Source organism: Anastrepha ludens, chromosome 4 (assembly GCF_028408465.1).
Source record: "Anastrepha ludens isolate Willacy chromosome 4, idAnaLude1.1, whole genome shotgun sequence".
NCBI classification, from domain to species: domain Eukaryota; kingdom Metazoa; phylum Arthropoda; class Insecta; order Diptera; family Tephritidae; genus Anastrepha; species Anastrepha ludens.
The window spans coordinates 25,159,038-25,185,207 of NC_071500.1; the positions used below are offsets into that span (position 1 = coordinate 25,159,038).

General features: G+C 36.5%; 1 protein-coding gene across 2 annotated transcripts in view; it reads right to left on the bottom strand.

Moving 5' to 3' along the window:
- LOC128861271 (G-box-binding factor-like) overlaps positions 1–26,170 on the bottom strand; it is a 139,521-nt gene that overhangs the window by 47,253 nt on the left and 66,098 nt on the right. Inside the window, exon 3 of one of the 2 annotated variants that reach the window (XR_008454357.1) lies at positions 18,824–18,889. Coding sequence is in view for 1 of the 2 variants with exons in the window: in XM_054099273.1 (XP_053955248.1) it covers positions 18,879–18,889 (11 nt within the window). In the remaining variant the exon portion in view is untranslated. Of the gene's footprint in view, positions 1–15,171; positions 18,890–26,170 lie in introns of those variants that run through there. The other variant, XM_054099273.1, reaches the window with a different exon arrangement.

A 26,170-nucleotide genomic window follows, 5' to 3' on the forward strand; every position in this document is an offset into this window, starting at 1 on the left:
TTTCTCCTTTATTAGTTGGAGCACTCGTTAGGGGCTCGCCAATATCGTACACAGAATCCTCAAGTTGGGAAACGAAATGTTAACCTTGTTGGGGTATAAAATAGATAGAGATACAATACAATTTGCATGATCGAGGTTAGTTCATAAGTTAATCTTTCTGTAGTAAATTCAAAATAAAATCGAAGGTTTTCCAAATTGCACGTGTGAGCTTTTTAAATCGCTATCTCTTAGTTCCCATAGAACTTCGTTTTACATTTAAGTACACTATTTGGACAATCAACAGCTCCTCCAATATTTTATCTTATTTTCTTTTCTATAGGAAAATCTAAGTTTAAACAAGTCAAATTAAATATCATTTAATACAAATTTATACCTTCGTTTCACAAATTCTGCAATCAATATCATTCAGCGCTGTAATTTCAAACGATTTAAGAAGTTTCTGTTTTTCACTTAATTTCGGCATTTTTTTAGTTCTAGTTTGGACAATTAAAAAACAGCTGACGTATAGAGTTTTACCATAGGGCGCTCATTTAACCGTAGTGACAAATTTGCCTTTTTTTCTCTTTTTTTTTCTTTTTTTTACATTTTGACAATGGATTGTAGGAGATATATGTTAACCCCACACCGACTAACGGGCATATCCATCAGAGGTAACTCAGTCCATGTGTTGACGGTTGGTTGGTAGGTAGGTGAAATGATTGAAGTGCCAGTCTGGCACTTTTCAAGTAGCTGTTTTGATACCATTATGAGACCTCCAACAGGCAGATATCTGCAGTCAGCCAGAGCTGTTGATATAATGGAGAAGATTGATGGGATTTAGGTTGGCGCACTGCCCCAGGCTGTCGAAGAAAGGATCACACAGTGACCTTAGCCGTCTAGCTGAAACACCCGGACATTTACAGAGAAAGTGCTCAACAGTCTTCTTCTCTGAAAGGTCCCCACAGCTTCTGCAATGGGGTTTAAACGGTAACCCTAGCTTTTCCACGTGTGTGCCGATCGTCCGGTGACCGGTAAACACAGCTACGAGTTTGGAAATTGAATGGGGAGGAGTTCAAAGGACTTTCTGAGTCCTTCGTATATGGTACTGGGGCCTAAGGGTTTTCGAAATAGCACATGAAGAAATAGAGCTCCATATTTTCTGCGCTTTCGGGAGAACTAATTTGTACAGTTCCCCTTTAGAAACGGAAGGTTGGATCGATCATTCGAAAAAAATAAACTTCTCAGCTCCGACTGCAAATAAACTTGGAAGTCCTGTAGTCATCTGAAGTCTACGCAAAAGATAATTATGCAAAAAGTGCAAACAGAAACCAGGCTTTCCAAATTTTAGTCAAACCCGCTTTATTCCATATATTTTGGTGGATTAAGAATTCGTATTAAGAAAAGTCAAAATGTGTCCACTGAATATTTGAGCCCGAAACGAAAAAGAAAAACATGCAATAGAATTTGTTAGTCAGCAGAGAACGTCCTCGAAGAAACTTGTGTGAGGGATAGGATAGATCTGAGAGCTATTGACCTGAGTTAGATCCTACGCGCAAAGTAGTGTTTCTCAAGTTTTGGTACGTTTTTGATTCTCTAACCCGCAATACAGGGTTTGATTGAAAAGTAATGAGCCTTACCGCGCGGAGCGTCTGCCAAGCGATCAACCGGTGGGGGAAAATGATCGTTGGACCTTCCCCTTCCACTAGAAACCGGTCCCAGTTCGCTGGCAACAGCGGCGCAGTCAACATCGCTCCGCGCGTGAAAGCTGTTTTAAAAGTGTGTTAGGATTTTACAGTGGCGAAAATGCAGCGATCGTTGGAGCAACGTTATCGATCAAATTTTGCGTAAAGCTAAACAGAACGAGTACCGAAACCATTGGGCTACTCAAGGAGGCTTACGGGGACCAATCTCTGTCCAGTGCCCAGGTAAAACGGTGGCACAAGTCGTTCAAGGAAGGCCGGAAGGACGTCGAAGACGAACAGCGATCTAGAAGGCCTTCGACGACACACCTCTGCATTGGCCAAGATGGGGGTTCTGGTGCCTCCCCACCCTCCCTACAGCCCAGACCAGTCCACTCCGGACTTCTTCTTGTTCCCGCGCCTGAAAAGAAAGCTGAAGGGGAGGCGTTTCGACTCCATCGAGGCGATCCAAAAAACTGTGACAGCCGAATTGAACGCGATTCCGGCGGATGAGTTTAAAAAATGATTCCTGTAGTGGAAGGAACGCTACCAGTGTTGTATTGACGCTCAAGGGTCCTATTTTGAAGAATTTTAGTTGTATAAACCAAAAGGTTTAATAAAACTGCTTAAAAAAAATAAGGCTCATTACTTTTCAATCAATCCCCGTATTACTCAATCATGAGAAGCAACCAGTACAATAAAAGTTAAGTGAAGATCTGCAAAAGCACCGGTGATCGGTAGTTTTCACGCGTGAGATGCTATAAGTCCGTGTTCCGTTAGTAGCTTAACTACTATTCCACAATCTACATATGGATTCTTTACAGGACAACAGATTGAGAAAAAATCGTGGCTGAGACCTCATGCCGCTAGTTCTTCATGTTGGATGCATTTCCAATACCGTAAAATACAGCAAAACAAGCACCGTCGCATTAATTCGATCCACAACTTTCGTTCATTTTCATGCCTCGATGTTTAGATTTAGACGCAAGAATTAATTTCAAAAGTATTCGTCCGTCTGTCAGTCGCGGTCGGATTAATATTGTATGTATACCTAATGACCTAATGAGAAGAGCAGAATTCAAACTGACTGCCTTTTATTTATTTAGATTTGTTTACTAAAAATTCAGCTGACAATCAGTTTTAAAAAAAATTTCAGTTTATATTTGAATCGATATTAAAATCTCAAAATCCAATAAGCATAAACAAAAAACAAAAAAGAAAGAAATATCTGCTGCCAACTCACATTACAACAATCAAACAGAGCGAGGCTAGCAGCAGCAAACATACAGGGTGTTTCATCTATATTTGGCACATACGGTTTGGTTTGTTGGTTGGTTGAAGTGGTGATTCATCCAGAATCCAACAAGCGCTTCCGTACCATTTTGTTGCCACATCCACGCTACCAATTTGTTTAACGGTTATTTTCAGAATGACTATATCAAAGCTATGAGAGTTCAGAACTTTATTAGGCTGTTGACTTCAAAGGCAGACAGTTGTTCGAGACTCTCGAATTGTGATTTGCCAAGCGTTGACATTATTTTCTTCCAAAAGGCAGGCCATTCACAGAGGAATGGAAAATCGTTTCCTTTTTCTCCGGTTATTTGTAAGTGTGGCAGTGTGTGTTGCAAGGGATACCCATTTCTGCTGCTTATTCGCCGATAGACCAACAGCTAGTTATGACTGCCGTGAGTATTCAGGCGTCCCGTCGTTTCATGTTTATCATTGTTGACGTTTGTTTGAGGTTGTAGGAGGGCCATAACGTTCTGCTAATTTTACATGCCTTCTGGCCTCCCCATCGACAATTTGTGTTTTGCAAGAATGTTTTAACTGTGTCCCAACCCCGCCCCGCATACATCGCAGAGTTTAGAGAACATGAAAACTCTTCCCGAAGATATTTGGGAAAGCACCTGGACCTCGTTTCGCCATCATTTGTCGCAATTCTATATCCCGCAAACCACTTTATGGAGAATTATGAAGAAAGACTTGAAAATTTTCTCTATAAAGTGCAATTGATTCAACTTTTTTTGCCTCTGGTTAAGCCGCATCGGTTGGAATTTGGCAGAAATAAGCTTTATTTGTGCAAAATGCACAAGTCTTTGAAATCGACCCATCATGCGTGATAAGGCACGTTTCACTCACAGCGGAGGGGTGATTAAACAATATTGTAGGTTTTGGGCACTGAAAATCCTCGAATCGTGCATAAACACAACCTCTGAATGATGCTAAAGCCACTGTTTGGTAAATCAGTTGAAAGATTATTGGATCCACCATTACGGCGCAACATTCTAAGAGGCACAGCAGACAAGGAATTTGCTTAAGACTTCAAAAATAACAATTTCTATTTGACTCGCCGATTTAACAGTGCCGGACTTTTTCCTGTGCAGCTACTTAAAGGAAAAGTTGTACAGTAATATACTACCTCGAAACTCAACTCTCTGAAGATCGATATTGAATATTCGTTTCCACGACAGTCGGCTCTACATTACCGGAACGACCACAATTTGTATCCGCCAAAGAATTATCATTCCAGCATCATTCATCAAACATTTACGAGGAATGTTTATGCCTGTTTATGTTATAACAAAAATAAAGCGACGCCATGGCTCCAGAAATGATACAAAATATTATGAAAAATATTTTCCTGCATTTTGACTGCACTTCAACCGCGCTCGTATTATTTAAAAAAAAATGTAACCGAAGGCAATCGAAGTTCATGAATTTTTCATTAAATTACTCAAAGTTCTCACAGTTCACGTATAGATGGAACACCCTGTGCACATATATAAATGCACTATTTGCAATAAGAGCGTAGCAGTTGCATTCGAGGCGAGTGAAGCTGAGTTGTTGAATTGATTTAAGTTGCTGTTAGATGGATAAATGCAGCTATAAAACTTTCTTATCTGGTTGCGGTTGATGGTCTGTGCGACGATATTTTCTGGTTTTGCATGTGATTGTAGTTGTACTGGTGATGGCCGGTCGGTAGTTGCACACTTTTTTCTCATGCCTTCCATCACATTTGTTATTATTGCTGTTATTTCGTGTTGTCCGCTATCGTTGATGATATCAAATGAAATGTACGAGCGGTGTTGCTAAGGCGATACAAATACAAACGTGCACAATTGCATGCAGCCAAAGCGGGAACAACAAAAACAACTACAGAGCGAAAACAACCACAATAATTCAGCCAAACGGTATTGCAAGCAACAACGATTGTTAGTCGCAGCAACAAATAAACAACAATATCAGCAGTAGCAGCGACAGCGACAACGACTGCAAGACACGATTCACGACGAGTGTGGCGAAAGAGCAGAGTGAAGCGAAAAATGTTTGCAATGAAGGATTCATTTCATTTCTGCAATATCATCACAAAGATATCGTCTCGTGTTGCATGCCACAAAAGAGAAAATGCGCCTACAATCAGCTGTAAAACAGGTTCCACTCTATTCATACCTAAATATTTGTTGCTACACAAGTTTATTGCAGACATCACTTCAGTGATTGTCGTATTGTACTTGCAATTACTTTGTTGCTTTATCAGTTAAATTTGTGTTTGTAACGATTGTATGCCGCCGGAACTTGTTTGTTGACATAATTATAATTTTTATTGAATACATCCCATGGTATTGTAGTCGTGTATTTGAGTAAATTGATTTGTTAAGAACTTCAATCAAAATGATCTCCAGCCACATATTAATTGGCTGCAGAGCTGCACTAATAACGAACGAGGACTCGAAGAGTTAGACGGGCTGCTCTAACAGCGTTTACTCGGTGACCTCAGAGGACCATTGTGATGCCAAGGTAGTAAGATTTCTCAAATCTTACAGCATATACCAACCCATGCCAAATCGAATCAGACGAGACTATATCTGAACACAACCTTTCGAAACAGAAAGTTTCCTGGGCCTACCGTTAGATCAGCTAGACGAAGACGACCGGGCATTTAGACTACACTAGACAAGGTTTAGTATTGCTGTAACAACAACAACAAGAAATGACTATGTCTAAACAGCCCAGGTCTTTTAAAAAGTGGCAACTGCAATGCCAATGTTTTGTTCGAATACGGAAGAATACAGTTTTTGTAATGAAATTTTCTTTCGTATTACTGATTTTGCTGTAGATGTACCACCGTGAGCAAGTTCTCGAAATAACCGCCAGAACTCAACTGAGTTCAGTTCTGTTTTTTGTTAGATTGCCACATCTGCATTAACTGTCCTACCAAATTTTATCGCCATTGCTGATATTTGTAGAAAATACACCATCTTGAGTAATTTGTTTTTTCTTTTTTTAATTGTAAAAATTGATTTGAATTTGTTGTTACGTTTAAATTGATTCAACGTTGGTAATGACACTGGTAATGACACTCTAAAGAAAACAGACGTTTAGGAATGGCATGTAGTGTTAAGCTGTAGTGTCATTTGATCATGATTTGATCTACGGACTCTCGATTCTGCGACCAATCTCAGGAGACTCCAATGCACCTTCTTCTGAAATGCAGCGCCGTAGCGCGGAGAAGGTTGAAACATCTTGTCCAATTGCAGCCAGAAGAAAGGCACCGTATAAATCCAATCCAGTTCCATCCTGAGTTTAATAAGGTAACTGGAACAGGATGAGGTACTGTGATGAGTAGAGGGCACAAAAGACCATGAGGTCGAAGTGAAAACCTCATTAAGAATCTAATCTAATTTAGTGTCAAGCCGTCGATATCGAAAGCTGATGAAGACATCAATAAAGTGGACGAAGAATTGATCAATAACCGGAAATTAACTTTCAGCGAGCTGTCAGGGGGCATGAATTTCAGGCAAAAAAACAAAGACCGCGCTGATGTCGCCAGATACATGATTTCCAAGGCAGAATCCGATGCAGCATTCATCAAACGCATCTTTACTGAAGATGAGATGTGGGTTTATGAGTAAAACACGCAGACATCAGGCGTGTGAGTGATGAGCTCCGAATGAACGAAGCAAAAAAAAAAAAACAGATCGTTTTCAGATACAAAAAGAAAGCTCACGGTTTTTATGGATTATTAAATTACAACGGTATTGTACATCACAAATTTTTACCAGAAGGTCAGCGTTCTCACGACAGTCGGTTCTACGTTACCGGAACGATCCGGATTTATATCCGGCTAAGGACTGTCACTCCCATACATGAACGGGGAGTGCTTATGCTGTTACAACAACACCAATAACAACAACCGGAAGGTCAGATAGTTAATAAGGACTATTATTTGGGTGGTTTGAGACGTTAACGCAAAGCAATTCGCCAAAAAAGAAAGGTGTGTGAGAAAACAACTCCGCCAGCAACGTCCCACCGTCGCATAAAGTAATCATTATCCATGAATTTTTTACCAAGAACGACACGAATACCATCGAAAATTCGCCTGATATGGCTCCCTACGATTTTTTCTGTTTGATCGAGTCAAAAAAACCACTACGAGAAACGCGTTTTGGCAGCCAAAATAAAGTAATAAGAAAATCGAAGATGGCTCTGATGACTAAGTATATGGAATTCTAGAAATGTTTCGAGAGCTGGATCAGACGCTGGCATAAGTGCGTTGCAGATGATGGGGCGTGCTTTGAAGGCAATAACATCACTTTTGAGGAATAAACTTGGATATAAAAAAAATAAATAAATAATTGGCGCATACACTTCTGTTAGGTGTTTGGCCGAGCTCCTCCTCCTATTTGTTGTGTGCGTCTTGATGATGTTCCACAAATGGAGGGACCTACAGTTTCAAGCCGACTCCGAACGGCAGATATTTTTTTGAGGAGCGTTTTCATGGCAGAAATACACTCGGAGGTGTGCCATTGCCTGCCGAGGGGCGACCGCTATTAGAAAAATGTTTTTATTAATTTTGCTTTCACCGAGATTCGAACCAACGACCTCTCTGTGAATTCCGAATGGTAATCACGCACCAACCCATGGCTACGGCGGCCGCCTTGGATACAGAGATATTATTATTATTATTATTTTTTAATTTTTTTATTTTTTTTTTTATTTTTTTTTTAATTTTATTTTTTTTTTTTTAATTTTTTTCTTTTTATTTTTTTTTATATTTTTTTTTATATTTTTGTTTTACCTTTCACTAACTTTTTAATCAAAATGGTATTGAGTTATTAAGCTGTAGGAGGACCTACACATGGTAGAAAAAGTCTGCGTTCACCCAGTGTTATAAAGTACTAAAATAATTTAACGTGTTTATCTTAAAACTCTCAGTTATTTCTTTTCACTTATTTCAAAGAAAATTATTCGTAGAGGCTATGAATAAACTTTTTTGGAGTTTGAGCTGCGTCGTGTTCAGATAACGGGATTGTATTACAGTTACTTAAATAGGCTGAGCAGAAAAAGTGTGCGTTCATTTCGAATAGTGACGATTATTTGCATGGCAATTACGTTAAATTTAATTTTAAATCATTCATGTAGTTGACGCGGTTAAGAACAAATCTAAAGAGGGAAAAATTGATATTAGAAATACATTTTTTGTTACTATGGACCAAAGGCGAAAAGAAATAGATATTGGTGAAAGGAAAATCATTGTAAGTTTGTGGCAAAATAGTAAGAGCTATCGTGAAATCGCGAAAATTGTTGGGAGGCAATACTTCTCGGTCCAAAAAGTGATAAACAACTTCAAGCAAACGAATTGTTTGGAGTCTAAGCCTCGTTCTGGGCGTCCAAAAAACTGACTGAAAGAGAAGAACGCAACATAACTAGTCTTGTGAAGTCTAATTCACGAGTAACAGCAAGCCAAATTTCAAAAGACATAGAAGTAAAATACCAAAAGAAAGTACATCCAGATACAGTAAGAAAAATTCTAAAAAGAATCGGATTTCACGGCAGAGTGGCCCGAAAAAAACCCTTCATATCGCGAGTAAATCGACTTAAGCGGATGGCTTTCGCCAAGGAATACGTAAACAAGCCACCTGTGTTTTGGAATAGTGTGATTTTTTCAGATGAGAGCAAGTTTTGCATTTTCGGGATAAAAGGTCGTAAAATTATTTGGAGGAAAAACGGAACGGCACTTGGAAATCAAAATCTGGTACCTACGGTAAAGCATGGGGGAGGAGGTGCCATGATATGGGGGTGTATGGCTAGTTCGGGCGTTGGAAATATACAGTTTATTGAGTCGATAATGAACAGACATGATTATCTCGATATTTTAAAAACGAATTTGAGAGAAAGTGCAATCAAACTGGGACTCGGTGAAAGATTTGTTTTCCAACAGGACAACGACCCGAAACACACAGCAAAGATTGTTAGGTTGTGGTTGTTGTATAATGTTCCACAACAACTTCGCACACCCCCACAATCACCTGACCTTAACCCCATTGAGCACTTATGCGACGTTCTAGAAAAAAAAATACGAGAGCGTACAATAACTAGCAAGGAAATGCTTAAGAACGCGCTTAAAGAGGAATGGGAAGCCATAAGTCCAGAAATAACAGCCAAACGAGTTGGATCAATGAAAAGACGCCTTCTAGAAGTCATAAAAAGGCGTGGATATCCAACTAGCTATTAATTTTAAAACATTTCTGTGATCTTAAGCCTTTTATTTTATTATTACTGAAGTGAACGCAAACTTTTTCCGTTTAGTTTGAATGGCCTTTTTAATTTTATGTGATCTCATTTTAAATTTGATTTAGTTATTGGTAGCGAAATATGTGTGATAGTTACGTTTAAGTGAACTAAATAAAACTCATTAAAAAAAATTTCTGAAATATTTATTGTTTTGAACTTTTTCTAATGCAAAGAATATTTGCATAGGTGAACGCAGACTTTTTCTACTATGTGGATGTCTTATATGAAAAAGCGAAAAAAGAAAAGGTATGGGTTTCGGGAAGCTATCCACATACACCCATTGTCAAAAGTATTTACGCAAAGCTGAAATTGTCACACTATTTACTAGAAAGCCTTTGTTCGTTGTTGTTAAATAACTGTAGTTTAACTGTAACTTTACAGTATGCAAAGATAACTGTGCAAATTCAAAGAAAGCAACGGTGTATTTCACATTAAACCAAGCGCTTAAATTTAATTTATTTTTCTAATATTTTTAGGTTTTATTTTATTAATTTTTCTTCACTTTTTTAATTTATTTTGTTATTAATTTTGTGTAAATTTTCAAAAGATAATTGAGCTAAAATTTAATATAATATTTGATGATTAGTTTAAATCGGCAACACTCGATTAAGGAAATGTTTGAGTTATATGTACGAGTATTTGTATCGGTAACTATTATTTGTTATTGTATTTGTGTGAACTACTGTTTAGCTCTTTAGAAATTGCATTATTTAAATGGGAAACTTGTTGGTAATAAGAAATTAATCACTTTTCAGAAGAACATAAACTGGTAAATTTCCCTCAACCGTTCCATGGAGGTGCATAACAGAACTGCGTAGTTTAGTTTCTCAACACAAACGCCTCCCTCCAAGTACTCACGCACTCAAAAGTGGCCATATGCCCGAACTAGGTCAAAAGCTGTTTCCAACTACCATCCCTCCCTTCAAAGCATATCGCGATGCATTTTATTTACATTCATTCGCTATTTTCGCTGGTAATTCGCATACCTACAATTTAAGTAGTGCAAAATGCATTTTCGAAAAAGGACAATGAGAACCAAATTGTTTTTGCTAAAACTATTTGCTGCTGTTCGAATTGTAATAAATTTGAATAAAATTCATCTTAAGTTTAAATTTGCTATTTTTTTTTTTTTTTTGTTTTGCATTTCAAGCCCCTCAAAGGTGTTGAATTATTTATGAGTCTAATGCTACCGCTTTTGTAGCTGTGCATATATGCATATAGTATGTACATATGTATATGGATGACGTTGTTGTTGCAGGAACAAAACAAAGAACGGCGTATATGCGCGTCAATTTCAATTTTAAACGGCATTCGAAATGGCATTTATTCAGTTGAACCAAGAGCTGCAACTGCGACGCCAAAAATAAGAGCAACAACAATGAAACCGGAAGCCAGATCATTGAACTCATCAGCCATGACGAAAAAAAAATTATAATGATAAAAAATAAAAATAAAATATTTATGTATGGTATATTTCCAAAGTCCAAAAAGTATTATAGAGTATAAGAGTAATATTTTGCTGCAAATAACTAAATAAACTATTTCATCCATTTTGGTTATATCAATGGCAAAGAGACCAGGAGCAATTCGCAGGGAATGGAATTTTTAAGAGGTTTTCTATGTTCTGTAATTTAATACCTATTTTATGTTCATAATGAGAATCGATCCTTGGACGATCCGCCGATTTAAACTTTGTATGAGGCATAAATGGAAAACGAAATTTTAATTGAATTGGAGGTGAAGAAAAACGTGATTTACAAATGTTGTGCTTGATAAGTTCGATTGCAATATGAAACGTGTTTATTTTGTTCAATGTTTTTTGTTTAAAATATATTTTATAGGGAAGAAAATGCACAATACCACCAACTAAAAAAAAATTATTCAAAATCAAAGCGATTTTTGAGGCATTTTATCAAACCTTCCACTTGATTGCGCTAAAATTTTATGGGCTAATATACTATAAAGATGAAATTGCACACTCAAATAATTTCTAAAGCTTCTGATAAAAAAGTTGGAAATATGTTTCAGAATTTCGTGCAAAGTCGGAACATTTTTTTCATGTGGCTTTTGCTAAGAATTAACTATATTTTTATTTGAAATTAGTCAAAGCGCTTAGCTCCCATCAGACTAAAATTCAGGTTACCGAGCCAGTGTAGCGTGTGCCAAGCAGGGGTAGCCGTAATCAGAAAACCAGCTGATTGGCTACTCACATGCGTATTAACTGACAAGTAAGTAAATATTTACTCCGATAGCCAGTAAGCAATTAGGGTCCCCGGCCAATGATGGTGCATTCGGGAACTGGTCAGAGAATGACTGACCTCATTTTCGATTGCACCCGCATTCTTGGACATTAGGCTCATCTGAGTTCCTGTTCATAGCGACATTGCGCGAAACTGTGAGGCGGATGGGTTGGGCGGACAAGGGACCTGTGAGGTGATTTCTCCGTGAAGGAATTATGATCCCCTTAACCACCTCCAGTCTGCTCCTGGAAAGATGGGCTTTGCGCCAACTCAGCGAGCGCTGGGTAAGTACACAAACTTGTAATCTCGCGAAATCCTTCTTCTAACCACGTGCGGATTTTGGAGGCGTTCGAGGGATGTTCTGAGGTTGACAAAATCGCAGCTCTCGAATTTTGTGGGTGTTCTCATAGAACACTATCCGCGAGGTGAGCATGCTGTGAGACTTAGAATTACCTCGAGTCCTTCTTGCGTCGGATATATGGAGGATGAGGTGAAATCATATCCCCACCTTCTCCTTAGCTGTCCTGCTCCCGCGGCGCTAAGATTTAGGCATTCTGACTCTTACTTCTTTGATACGCCTGTTGCTATGCCAGGCCTTGACATAAAAATCTGATAAACTTCATAAGCAGCATAAGGCGGTTAACACAACCGCAACGCAGTCGTCGTTCATAATCCACACATACTAAATGAAATTATCTACCTGGTTATGCACCTTCTCTTTGAATGCAGCGCTAGGACGCGGAGAAGGTTAAGACTTATTGGCCACTTTCAGCCAGAAGAAAGGTACAACTGTATCTTTTGCACACAATCGCGTAAGGAACAAAATTGTAATACCCTTGAGCATAAAGTGCGTGCGGGTATGGAAATGATAATCTAATTAGTTCTGCCATAAGTTCTGTTACAAGTTAAGTCCGTTATAGATATGAAATTACAATACTTTTTTGTAACGAAGTTAGTTTTATTTAATCATGGAAATATCAAAGAAAACAAACAATTTTTAATTTTCATTCGAAATGGTCACCATTTGCTTTTACAAAACCTTCAAACGTTTAGGACATTCAGCTATTGCAGCACACACCGCTGGTTGAATTAAAGATTCTTTGAGACTCTCCAAATTTTTGTGAGATCTGCGACACGCCATGTTTTCCAAATCTGACTACAAACTGTAGTCTAATGGATGCAGATCTGGACTTCCAGACGGTCAATCTGCTGCGGCTATGCACCCAGAAATATTGGGTGGTTTTTGTCTTATGTCCTGGAGCGGAATCTTGCTGGAAGATCCAACGCTCTCCATTCAAGAGAGTACAGCTCAACTGCTTCACCACGCCTTTTAAGAATTCTTCTTCCTATACTTTTAACCTTACACTCACTTACTTCGCAGAAATGAAGAGGTGTAACGCCTTTAGAATATACACCCCACCAAACCATTACGGAGGCTGGATGGCGGCAACGCTGAGCTCTTGGAACAACAATTTTCGCGTTGTTAGAAGCTTTAGCATAGATTTTGATCCTTTGCTTATTAAAAAGTTCTTCATCAGTGAAAATTTTCTCATCTGTGAAAAGAGTATTTTCATGGCCGTTGACCGCATGCCACCGTGCCACCCTTTTCGTCAAGTGCGTTGCAAAAGATGACCAGTTGAGCTACGCAAGACTTTCATGTGGAGATCATCTCTAATTAGTCTTGACATGGATCTGGTCAACACATTTCCCTGGACATGATTTTCTGCTTTCTAAGAGGATTTCTGCGAATTCTTTCTCTAACGGCTTTTATGGCTGCACTGGTTCTAAACTCGTGATGACCACCACTTCTTTTTCTGTCTGTCACTTCAGACGTTTGGAAAAAACGATGGATCGTGCGGTAAACAAATCTTGAAATATTAAGTTTTTTCAACAATTCGTAAATCTCTTTTACCACACTTTTGTAATGCTGGAGTGTGATTTTCGTTAGAGTTCCACGAGACTGAGTATAATTTACGAGTAGACAATGCATACGAACAAAAGCAAAAATAACGGAACTTTTTTTTGCGAATTTGTCCTCGCCGTATGCATTGTAAAATTTGTCACAGAATTTATATCAAGTCTAAGTACAATCAAATTATTTATATTTATTTACAATATTTCTTCGTTATAAAGCACTTGAAAAACAGTCAAAATCACAAGAAATGAGATAAAATAATGAAAGGCATAAAATTTAACAGTCATTTGAGTAAAACGGCTTGTGTTTTTTGAAAATTCGCAAACGCATGAATAAATGTGTATATATGTACATCAACAACATACGCCAACTCCTAAATCAAGTTAGTATATTCACACTTATGTATGTATGTTATTGTTGCTACATACGAACAAGTTAAGTTTGTGGTCATGAGTCATAAACCAACTACCAGACCAACAGCAGTGGGATGTCGAACAGTGCCAGCCAGCCAATTCACAAAACATTTGTTAAACATACATACATGCATCCATTTGTATATGCCTATGTTGTTGTGCCACAATGCCTGGGTAAGATGACGCAAAGAAACAGGCAACGAGTAGTGGGTTTGCAGTTTGTGCAATAATAAATGGCGGAGGTTGGCTGCGTTGATGGCGCCATCAACAAACATTTTTGCCGCGCTTGTTAGTAAAAGTTTTGCAATGAAAATTGAGCAGCAAAAAAGCTTGTTAAAACAATCGTAGAATCGTAAACGAAAAATGAAATGAAAGTCAAAATTACAGGAACAAACTACAGATCAAGCTATTGAATTCTGGCGAGCTGATACAAATCTTTTAGTTTGGGGATATGCGAGTACAAGTAAAAAAGGTTTCAAAAATGTTTAAAAACAGTTTCGTAAAACTTTGTGGTTCTCATTGAATTTTGTTCATTATTAATTGCAAATTGGACTAGTTTTATTTTTTATAACTACCGAAACCAGTCGAACTATATCGAAAAAGTATTTTCACGTAAAAAAAAAACAATTGGTAGAATTAATAATTTTTCAAAACCTACGCCCAAAACGATATTTTGGTTTCAGAGTCAGAAACGGATGTACCATACAGACACTATCGAGAGCTTCAAGTTTTAGGGGCTGTCGAACGATAATCCATTTGAAAATTTTGATATTCCAAAAATAAACGTTGTCATAAGTGCATTTTATTAAGACTTTATTACATCAAAACAGATGTCAAAAATATGAAGATATCATAGATTTCGGTAGCTGAATGAGTTTGCTCATGATTACCTTCGGCTCGAAGCTCACCTGAATCAAACTTACTGTGGGCATTTTGTATATTATATATTTTTTATATTTAATTATATTTATTATATAGATATTTATATTTTTTTTTTTTAATTTTTTTTTAACTTTTTATTTATTTATGTTTTTTTTTATTTCTTTTTTTTTATTCATGTTTTTTTTGTTTTTATTTTATTTATTTATTTATTTTATTTATTTATTTATTTTATTTATTTATTTATTTATTTTTATTTATTTATTTATATTTTTATTACCTTTTTAGTATTTATTTTTTATTTATATTTTTATTACCTTTTTAGTATTTATTTTTTATTTATATTTTTATTACCCTTTTTAGTATTTATTTTTTATTTATATTTTTATTTACGCCTTTTTATTTATTTATAATTATATTTTTTTTTTTTTTTTATTTTTTTTTTCTATATATTTTTTTTTTTTTTTTTTTTTGTTGTTATTATTATTATTTCTATACATATATTTTTTAATTGAAATTTTTTTCTTATTATTTTTTTTTTTCATTGTAACTAGTTAATATAAGCAACTAACGAACAATTTGTTTTGGGTTTTGCGTTATACAAATGAGTCATGATGCTCTGCCCACTCCTTGCAGAGAAGTTGGCTGCTGCGAGAGTTGATGCGGCTCTTTATGCTTCAGTCTTTCTTTCCACTCATTCCGGTCGGTGAGAGCTATTAACATGGTGAGAGAGAGAGAGCCTCTTCATGTGCGATATGGCATATTTTTGGATTAACGCAGCAATTGGCTCAATACCAATATCACGTTCGAGATCGCTACTGCGTACATACCAAGGGGCGTTAACATCACATCTCAAGACTTTGTTTTGAACGTTCCTACGATAGTCGGTTCTACGCTGCCGGAGCGACCCGGATTTATATCCGGCCAAGGACTGTCACTCCAGCAGTTATCCCAAGACTTATGCTGCTACAACAACAAGAATAACCACGTTGTTTTGAAACCGTTGTATTTGCAAAGTATTGCTGGTTCTTGGGCAACCCCATAGTTGGATTCTATACGCTCATATTGGTTTCTATAGCAGTACTTTAACATATGTGGACATATCATGTTCGTTCTATTTGAGTTTAGTATCTAAGGTTATGCCCAGCTATTTAACGGTGTCGGGCATGAAACATCAATTGATAGAAAGGTTTTTTCATAGCGGTCACTCCTCGCTAGGTATTAACAAACTACCGGGTGTATTTCTGCCGTGAAAAAATTCATAATAAATTCAAAAAATTTTCGTACGCAGGCGGCATAAATTTGTAGCTCACATACATAAGCAAAAATAGTATTCGTCAAATTGATAGTGAACTTATGTTGATTCCTAAAAAGCTTTGAAAGATAACAAGGAAGAAAAGGCCTTCTCTGCATTGGATAGATCAGTTAGAGCAGGGCTTGGCTTCACTTGGTATTTTCAACTGGCGCCGGTTAGCACGAGACAAAAACCATTGGCGACTTTGCTAAACTCGGCCAAAATCGCGTAAGCGGTTATCGCGCCAATCACCAGGAAGTTTCAAGTGAACCGGACTGTAAATATTTTGTTTTTATTTGTACTTAAATGAGAACTGGGTATTATCATAATGTATTTATGTAAGTATGTAAGTATGATAACCTTTGGCACACATGCCAATAAACGATCTAACGAATAGCGAAATCAAATTTAAAATTTAAGTTTAATTTGATTTCAAGAAAATATAATCGAGGTTAAAGCACCTGTATTCTTTCCGAGAATATTATAAAATTCATTAAAAAAGCTAGGCCTTTTTTCAACTACAGTCGCTGAGAAATTGGGTTGAAACGTAGACGCCAGCACTTTGACGTTGTCACGAAGTTGGCACAATACAACGTACAAAACAACATTAAGTCGGACACATTTCACACCAAAAAAATATGAAGCTTTCCTAGACATGTGAAATTCAACTTTCATAGGAATACAAGAAAAAAACGTGACAGTCTGGCCAAGATCGCACTATGATGAAAATAGCATCGCGCGAAAACGCTTAGTGCTTGCAACAACACATACAGCAAATTTGCTTTGGCGGCAAGCACAAGAGAGCCCCAAGAAAATACAGAAGTAGTGCCAGCCAGTAAGCGCAACTGGGAAAATAAAAACTAAAAGAAGCGCCGCCTTTGGCGCACACATTTTTGCTTTGCTTTGCTCTGTTTTGTTTTATGAGCACTTAGCTCAGAAGAAAAGTATCTATTATAATTGGACTTTATTTCTTTTCTACTGCGACAGCTCTATAATGCACTGGAATTAGCCGAACACATAAATACAGCAAACATCTACAACAATAACAACAACAACATACATATATATTAAAATAGTACAACAAATATGGCATGAAAACTATGCGGAAATGCAAAATTTTAATTTGTGCATGTTTTCGGTTTTGTTGCATATTTCGAACACACTGCAACGTCCACAGCTGATAGATGCTTCTAAATTTTAGCTGTTAAAATGATAATTTTGAGACAAAAATTTCTGTGTGCAATACCGTCGAAAGCGCAACGGACGAAGCAGGAGAAGCATTGAAAGGAGAAAGGCAATAAATGTCGGAGAATTAAAAAATTTCAAAATTTGATATTTTCTAAGATGCTGAAATTCTTAGTCATTTATTATTAGCAAAAAATTTTGCTATCAAGAATGAAATCATATAAAAGTGTGTGTGCTGAATATAACGTAAAATAATAATACAATAATGGCTGTGTTCGTAAATGCAACATGACGCGCAAACTACAATTGCATAACAAACAGAACGTTCAGAAATGCCAATATGGCAGCACTGCAATAATCAAGCGTTCAAAAAGACAACAATTCTATCAGTTGTCACTCATAATTTCTATCAAAAAATTGTTTACTGCATTTAACTACGATGTCTGATGAAAAGCAAGCAAAACTGTTTTATTTTAATTTTTGTATTGAAATTTAGTTAAATTATGTTAATAATAATTGTATAAATTATTATTTTTAAATTTTTAGAGAAAATCTCAGTAATGCGGAGACACAGTTATTGCTGAGAGTACGGTTGAATATGGAGGACGAGTTTAAATCGGGTAGAAGGAAAAAAAATGTATTGTGGAAGAAAGTTGTGACCGAAGTTAAAAATGTAAATCCCAATATAAGACTGGACAGCACCACAGCGCAGAGAAAATGCTTAAATCTCTTGGTAACGTACAAGCGCATTAAGAAAAGAAATAATTCTTCCGGTAGAGAAGCTACATCCTGGAGGTATTTTGAGGACTTCGACGAATTTTATGGTACAAGGCACTCAATGACTCCTCCAGCAGCAAACTATTAAAGTGAAACTATAAATTATTAATTTTCATCAAACTTATAAAACCTTACTTTAAAAGTGGCCCAATTCATTCGGAAATGGGAATAGAAAATGTCCTCGGGAAACGACTTTATTGTTTTAATAAACGATTTGTTTTTAGGTATTTTTCTTTTTAAAGACAAACATTTGTCCCTAAACATTTTTCTCTTTGACTTCAATAGCCTTCTTTTTCTTAAATTTAAAGAAAATCTATCTTTTCTTTGCTCACAAATTTCGTCTAGTGTTAGATTCAGCAAAATTTCCATTTTAGTATTATACGCGTTCAAAAATGCAAACAAACGTATTTGCAAATTGTCAAAAATTGTATAAGAAGTATCAAATGTCAAACTTGCAGTGTTGCCATTGATGCTTATGCTGCAAGTCATGTCGCATTTACGAACACAGCCAATATGCGCAACTAAACTACTTCTTCTTCTTCTTCATCCTGATTGGCGCGATAACCAATTAAGCGACTTTAACAAAGCGCACCAGTCAGAGGGACTTTCAAATCGCTAAATGGTCATAAATATTAATCGAAGTCCCGCAAAATCTTTAGGATTGCATGGAATTCCCCACTTCCAACAGAAAAAATTAAAGAAATTGAGCTTAAGAAGTTCAGAAAACTACTTAATCCTACTATCGCACTAAAGTGGACATTTCATTCCATATAAAAGGATCACTTCGCATCAATCGCATGACGCTTGGCGACTGATTCCTTGAGTCACCCCGGACTAACCATATTTTTTGCAGGGCATTTACTATTATTTACATATCTCGAACTTACCAACATTCATGCGTATGTATGTGCGTACAGTGTATAACAAGGAACTGTTTCAACATCAATATTTACCTGGAAAAAAAAGTAAACAAATTAATAGCTATAACAAGTCAGCTTAAAAGTGTAAACAAATATATTCGTAAAAATAATATTGTGAGCGTACATGTAAAGGGTGATCAATTTAGAGATATCGGGTTTTAAATTGAAATAAAAAGACGAAAATCAAATTGATTGGGCAATTTTGATTATTTTTGTGGTGAGCCATTCATGATATTTATTTTAAAGATAATCCCTTTCAAATGTTATCCGCAACTGCCCCGTAAATAACGTTACTATTGTTGGCTTCCAATGCCTCAATCGAAGCTGGTTTATCCACAAAGCATTTAGATTTTACATACCACCATAAATAAAAGTACAAAGATGTGATATCACACGATCTTGATGGCCATTTCACTGCTTAGAGACAAGAGATAAAAATTGCTCACCGAAACGAAGACGCAGTAAATTCATTGTTTCACGGGCTGTATATATGGCAAGAGGCGCCGTCTGGTTGGAACCAAATGCTGTGGAGGCATAGGGCTATGGGCCTCAATTTCCTGCATCAAAAAGACGTGTATCATGGCGCGATCGCGTTCGCCATTCAGTGTTACATTGGCACCAGCCTCGTCTTTGAAGAAATTTGGGCCGATGATTCCTTCAACCCATAAGCCGTATACCAAACGGTTGTTTTCAAAGGATGGCTAATGACTTCTTTAATGGTTTCGAGTTGAGCTTCAGCCCAAATACGGCAATCTGCTTATTGACGTAGCCATTATCCAAAAATGGGGCCCCATAAGGGCACCATAAGTTGGCCTAAGCTCGCGATGATCACTTTTCTCCTCGATTTTCGTAATACAATTGTACGATTTGTAAATATTGTTGAGGCGTAAGTCTTTTCATGATGAAATGTCAATGAATACTGAGCGAATTATGTTTTTCGTCTGTCAAAAAGAAACACTATTGGAAAAGCACCTCCAATCTGATCACCTTTTATACACATATACAGCGATGAACATATGTATAAAAGGGTTTAAGGCTTAATGTTTTTTAAGAGCCAGCAAGTGTTGGGAAAACAACTTATTCCTCACATCCAAGGCACATTAAACAGGTAGAGTTAATAGAGAAAAAAAAGTGATGCATTTTTTAGTTTTGGAATATCAGCATCTATGAACAATTATCGGCGGTTGATAGTAATTTTAAAAAATTTTATCATTTGAAGGCCAAATAAATTGAGAAAAAAAATTTAAAATTGCAACCATCCTTACTGCGGCTACCTCTTTAATGAGCCTTTCTCACATCTAGTAATAATAATAATAACAAACTCAAATGAGAATCCATTAAAACCACAATCAAATTATAAAAATGTGGGCAAAGTGACGAAAGTGGTGAAAGGAGCTGGGCACAACCTGAAAAAAGAGGGCAAATCGAGTTAAAACTAAGTTTTTGGGCAGAAGTTAAGATACTTTGAATGCGTGATAAAACAGATTTCCACCTTCCAGACGGGCAAAGAAATAGAAAGACGTGTGGCTTTTATATTAAGCGCAATAACGTAAATTGTTGCAACAACAACCACAGGACGTGAAAGATGCAAATCTTGTTGTTATTGTAGCAGTATAAGCAATCACCATATACAGAGGGTGTCCAAATTATTATACTCAAATCTATTTTTTTTAAATAATGTAAAAAGATCTAGCGATAACATACATATGTATGTTATAGGGTAGTAGTTATAATATTTTTAGTTTTAAATCATTACGTACACATCTGATAACACAGGTTTTTATAGAAATAAATTGAAAATTTTGCCTTGTAGAGATGGGGAAGTGTGCTAACCTCACACCAACTAAAAAAGCTAAAATTGTGAATATATGCGTCAAATAACTGAGTTACTAAATGTTTTGCAGTCCAGCGTTCGAAATATTAAAAAAAATTGGACGCTAAGAAACCGAATAAAAGTACAGAAATTTTTGTTTGAGTATAATAATTTGGCCACTCTCTGTATACGGGGAATGCTGCTGAAGTGACAGTGCTTGGCCGGATATAAAGCCGGGTCGTTCCGGTTACGTAGAACCGACTGTCATGGGAACGCTGCAAATCTTGTCAACCAGCTCAGCGGCGATTGAGGCTTACAGTTAAATTCTCTGAGAAGATATTTTCAATGCAAATGCTCTGCCCTTCGAAAAATGGACTTCAGAACTCTGCGAGACCACTCCCTGAAGTAACTGGTCATTATAACCATAATATCGCTGGAAGGATTATGTGAATGTGCCAAACTAAAATGTCCCTTACTTTACGCGTTATTATTGCTTGAACAGTTGAGTGCTAATAAAATATGATTTTATCGACAGCAAAATTTTTGCTTCATTAAAAGCACACAAAGTTTCGCGCTGTTGAACTTGAATTTCGTAAATGAGCTGACTTAGTTCAAACAGAAATGGTACAAAAAAATCACACCTTGGCGCATACATACATTTCAGATGTGTTTAAAAAAATCAATAAAATCTATTATTTTGGTATGGCGCGATGGTAGTTGACCTTCAACACAAATACAAAATAACATGCAGCACACGCACACTATGCTATACACATGAATGTGCATAGATTAATTGAAGGAATAAAAGCACATAATGCAAAACACAGTATTTGATGGCTCATTTATTCAATTTTTACTTCTTTTTGCTCTTTCTCATTTCGTTTCCGTAATTTCAAGTACACATTTTTTAATGGAATAAAAAAAGCAAATTTATGTAGTATGAATTTGCCATCGCTTATCTTTTGAAAACATGCTAAGCCACAACTACTACCACCACCACCACATTTAAGCTCTTGTTGATATTAAAAGCAGACCTTTTTGATTGCTAAACCACACATCCGTTGAGGTTCTTCTATTAAGGGGGAAGTCTACTGTGAATTTTTCAAAAAATCGATTTTTTTTTTATTAGCTTAAAAAATACTTTGAACCCTCTTAAATAAGGTACAATATGTGTTACAGCTGGCTAAATTTTTCTTCGTTGAAATTTCGACCTTTTCCCGAAGCGCTCCAAAGCGCGTACCTGCTATACTGAAACTTTAAACGCATTTTTCTCGAAACTAAGTTTTTGTATACGGTGTACACGATATCTCGAGTTCTGATAAATGAATCAGCTTAAAAATTTAATTATATATTCTCTGTAATAGTGTCTCTCGTCTGACATAGGATTTTTTTGATATCGTTATTTGTTAAATTGTTATAAACAATAGTAACATCAATTTTAGGCAAAAAAAAAGAAAAAAATTTCAAGAATTTTTTTTTCAACGCCAAAATTTTTTATCGACATAATCCTACGTCAGACGAGAGTCAATACTATGTATATGATAACAATATTTTGTTTTTTTGTTTTAGATCACCGAAACGTAAGATTTCATGTACACCGTTTAGGCACCTAAGAAAAGCGGGCCTGCGCTTGCAGAAGTGCCACAGCGGCCATTTTGAATATTTTGACTTAAAATTTTTTTTTCAAAAACTTAAATATATAATAAAGATAAGAGTTTAAATAGATTTTATGTACGAGCAATATTTTGTTAGAAATAAAATCCGGAAAATAAGCCTGTTTTTTCCCTTGTCACAGTAGACTTCCCCCTTAAACGAGCACTGCGTAACAAAGAAAAGAAAGTGGTTTGATATAAAATGTATCCTTTAAGGATGGTTCGAGTTTAATAGGTACTTCTTGTGATTTAATTAATCAAAGCAATAATTGTAAAATCTCAAAAACCATTCTAGAGCCGACCGAAATTCAATGGAATTCAAACGAATTTCCATGATACATTCTTTTAAATATATTTTGTCCTCCTCAAGGAAGTTTCCACCCGACAAAATATTCGTATATACTTAATTCTAGGGACAGTTGGTGTAAATCTTGTTTTATAACCAGTCTCCACTTGACACAGTTGTGTCCGCGGAGTGGTATTGGTAACAAATTGCAGAAAATTGGATTTTAAGTTGAAGTGTTTAAAAAGGGTGTGTTAAGATATCACAGCATACCAATCAGCCCCCTAATTTTCTCCTCTTTTTTGCCGGTAATATTAGAATTAACGCGCTCCCGCCGGCGACCGAATTTGTTGTTCTCGGCATCTGGCGGCTCTGTAACTCCAAGATTGTTTCATCGGACGGCGCTGTTGTAACCGTAATTGCTTATCGCTCAGTGAGAGCTGCCGACTATGCCTGCGTTAGATGTAAACTATTTTTCTCCTTTTTACTCAGAAAATCGTTACCAGTACATATTCTCAGAAAACCGCCCGATGAGACAATTACGTATGTACTACCAATGGTACAAGCCGTCCATGGGACAGTCCTCAATGTACCACTAGTGGTACACGCCGGCGGGAACGTGTTAATAGTGTTGCCAACTCCCAACTGTCTTTTGACACGGTCTTCTTTTACACGATTTTAAAATAATACCGTTCACCGTTAAACAAAATTTTACACAAAATTTTTGTTCTTGCACGAATCTCAAACCAAAAAATGTTTTTGTAAACAGAACATAATTCCTAAAAGAATGTATTATTATGTTAAAATGTTTCGTGTAAAATTACGTAAAGATAAAGGGTGATCAATTTAGAGGTATCGGATTTTAAATTGAAATCAAAAAATTAAAATTCAAATTGATTGGACAATTTTTATTATTTTTGTGTAGAACCATTCATGACCTTTATTTTTTAAAGAAAATCTATTACAAAGGTTGTCCACAACTGCGCCGTAATTCGGCCATTTGTAAACACCAATTTGAAATGACTCGCTGAAAGACTTCGATCAGTATCTCGGAAATATTTAATGTTGGCTTCCAATGGCTCAATCCAAGTTGGTTTATCCACAAAGTATTTAGACTTTACATACCCCCAGAAATAAAAGTTCAAAGGTGTGATATCACACGATCTTGGTGGTCAATCCACTGATTCGAGACAAGAAATAAATTGCGCACCGAAACGAAGACGCAGTAAATCCTTTGCTTCACGGGCTGTATGGCAAGTAGCGCCGTCCGCGTCTTGTTAGGAACAAATGTTGTAGAGATCACGGGCTTCAGTTTCCGGCAACAAAAAGTCGTTTGTCATGGCGCGACAGTTTCTCCATTCACATTAGCGTCAGCCACGTCTCTGAAAAATATGAGCCGATGACGCCCTCAGCCCATAGGCCAAACCAAACAGTTGTTTTCAATGGATGTAATGGCCGTTCTTGAATGGCTTCGAATTGCTCTCCAGCCCGAATACGGCAATTGTGTTCATTGACGTAGCCAATATGCCAAAAATGGGACTCATTGCTGAACACCGTAAGTTGGCCCTAGCGCGCGATGAGCGCTTCTCACAGAGCGTTGACTTTCGTAATACAATTGTACGATTTATAAACGTTGTTGAGGCGTAAATCTTTTCATGACGAAATGTCTATGAATACTGAAAAAAATTATGTATTTAATCTGTCAAAAAAAAACCCCCTCCAAAAAAAGTACCTCCAATATGGTCACGCTTTACTAAAAAAAACTTTGAGGTATTAGTAAAATAATATTTTGTAGAGTATGCCCTTGTGTCAGTAACAGTTTAGAGGCTCTTTAATACCAATTCCCCAAGCTCTTAGAAAGAAGCAAAAAATTTTGTCCGGTCGTTATCCTGATAGAAGCGAATTTTTTTCCGAATGTTTAATTTGGTCACACTTTGTAACCAATTTTCCTTTAACATATCCAAATATTTATGCCTATCTCCCTTTACTTTCAATGAAAGTTTAATTTCCGGGTCCTTCAGATATCATGTAACCCTTCCCTTCCACCGCATGTTTTATGGTTGTAGCTTTGCGTTTGGTTTTCATCAAAAAAATGTTTGCCATCCGAACTGAAAAGGTTAAACTTGCAATAAAAGCAGTGGCAATAAACTGCACAGTACAATAAAGTAATTATTTTTAGTTACATACCGAGTACTTACATAGATATACTCGTACGTACTGAAAACTAATATACAGTGAGTCAATAAAGTTTAAGTACACACATCAGTCAGATAAAAAAATTCATATGTTTCATTCAATTTACATAAAAATTTATTAGAGCTTGTATATTTCACATTGTAAATAAAGTAAGGAACATAAAATCATTCTTTTCAATTCATTACATACTAGCTTTAAAAAATAATAAACAAAAAACTTTGCACTATCGTGATTTCACATAAAAAAAGTTTAAGTACACTTTATAAATAATATTAAAAAAAGAACAAAAACAAAAAACGTGGAATAAATTAATATTTTGTTGGTCCTCCACCTGCATCGATAACAGCTTGTAAGCGTCTACGCATGCTTCTCACTAACCTTTTAGTGTCATTTTCTGCGATTTTGCCCCCACTCCTCTGATAACGCATTTTTAAGCGATCCCTTTGAGGTTATATTATGTTTCCGAATTCTTTTTTCTAACAAATCCCAGACATGTTCAATGGGATTTAGGTCCGGTGATTGTGGGGGAGTATACAGTTGTTTGCAGTTGTAAAGGAGCCATTCCTTAACAAAATATGACGTGTGCTTGGGGTCGTTATCCTGCTGAAAAATAAATGTATTTTCATCGAGCTCCAATTGCGTTGCACTTTGCTTAAGGTTGCTGCGTAAAATGCTTAGATATGAATGCTTATCCATAGTAGTTTCAATAGAGACCAATTTATCCACACCAGCTGCCGCCATACACCCCCAAATCATTATGTTACCGCCACCGTATTTGACAGTCGGTATTAAATTTTTTATCTGCATCTCGTCATTAGGCTTTCTCCATATTTTTGTCGCTCCATCCGGTCCATAAATATTATATTTAGATTCATCGCTAAATAATACGTTATCCCAAAAGGAATCTGGCCTTTCTAAGTGCTCCTTTGCAAAATCCAAACGTTTTTTTTTTTTATTAATAGGTGATATTAGAGGTTTTCTACGTGGAACTCTTCCATTGTAACCAGCTTTATGAAGTACATTTCTAATGGTCTGAGGATTGACGCTTGTTGCAGTTCCTTGTAGCAATTCATCACGTATTTTTGGAGCAGATTTTTTGGGATCAGCTTTGATGGCATTCAAAATATATCTCACTTCCCGTTCGGAAATTTTTTTTGGACGACCAGAACGTGGTTTCTTTTGCACATTTCCATTGCTGTTGTGAAAGTTAATAATATTTTGTACGCTAGAATGTGTTTTTCCAACAATTCTTCCAAATTCACGCAATGATTTTTTTTTTCCAAATACAATTTGATGATCAGTTTTCTTATTTCCATCGATATTTCTTTACCTTTTCCCATTTCGCCCACTTTGAACTAGCGCCTGTATAC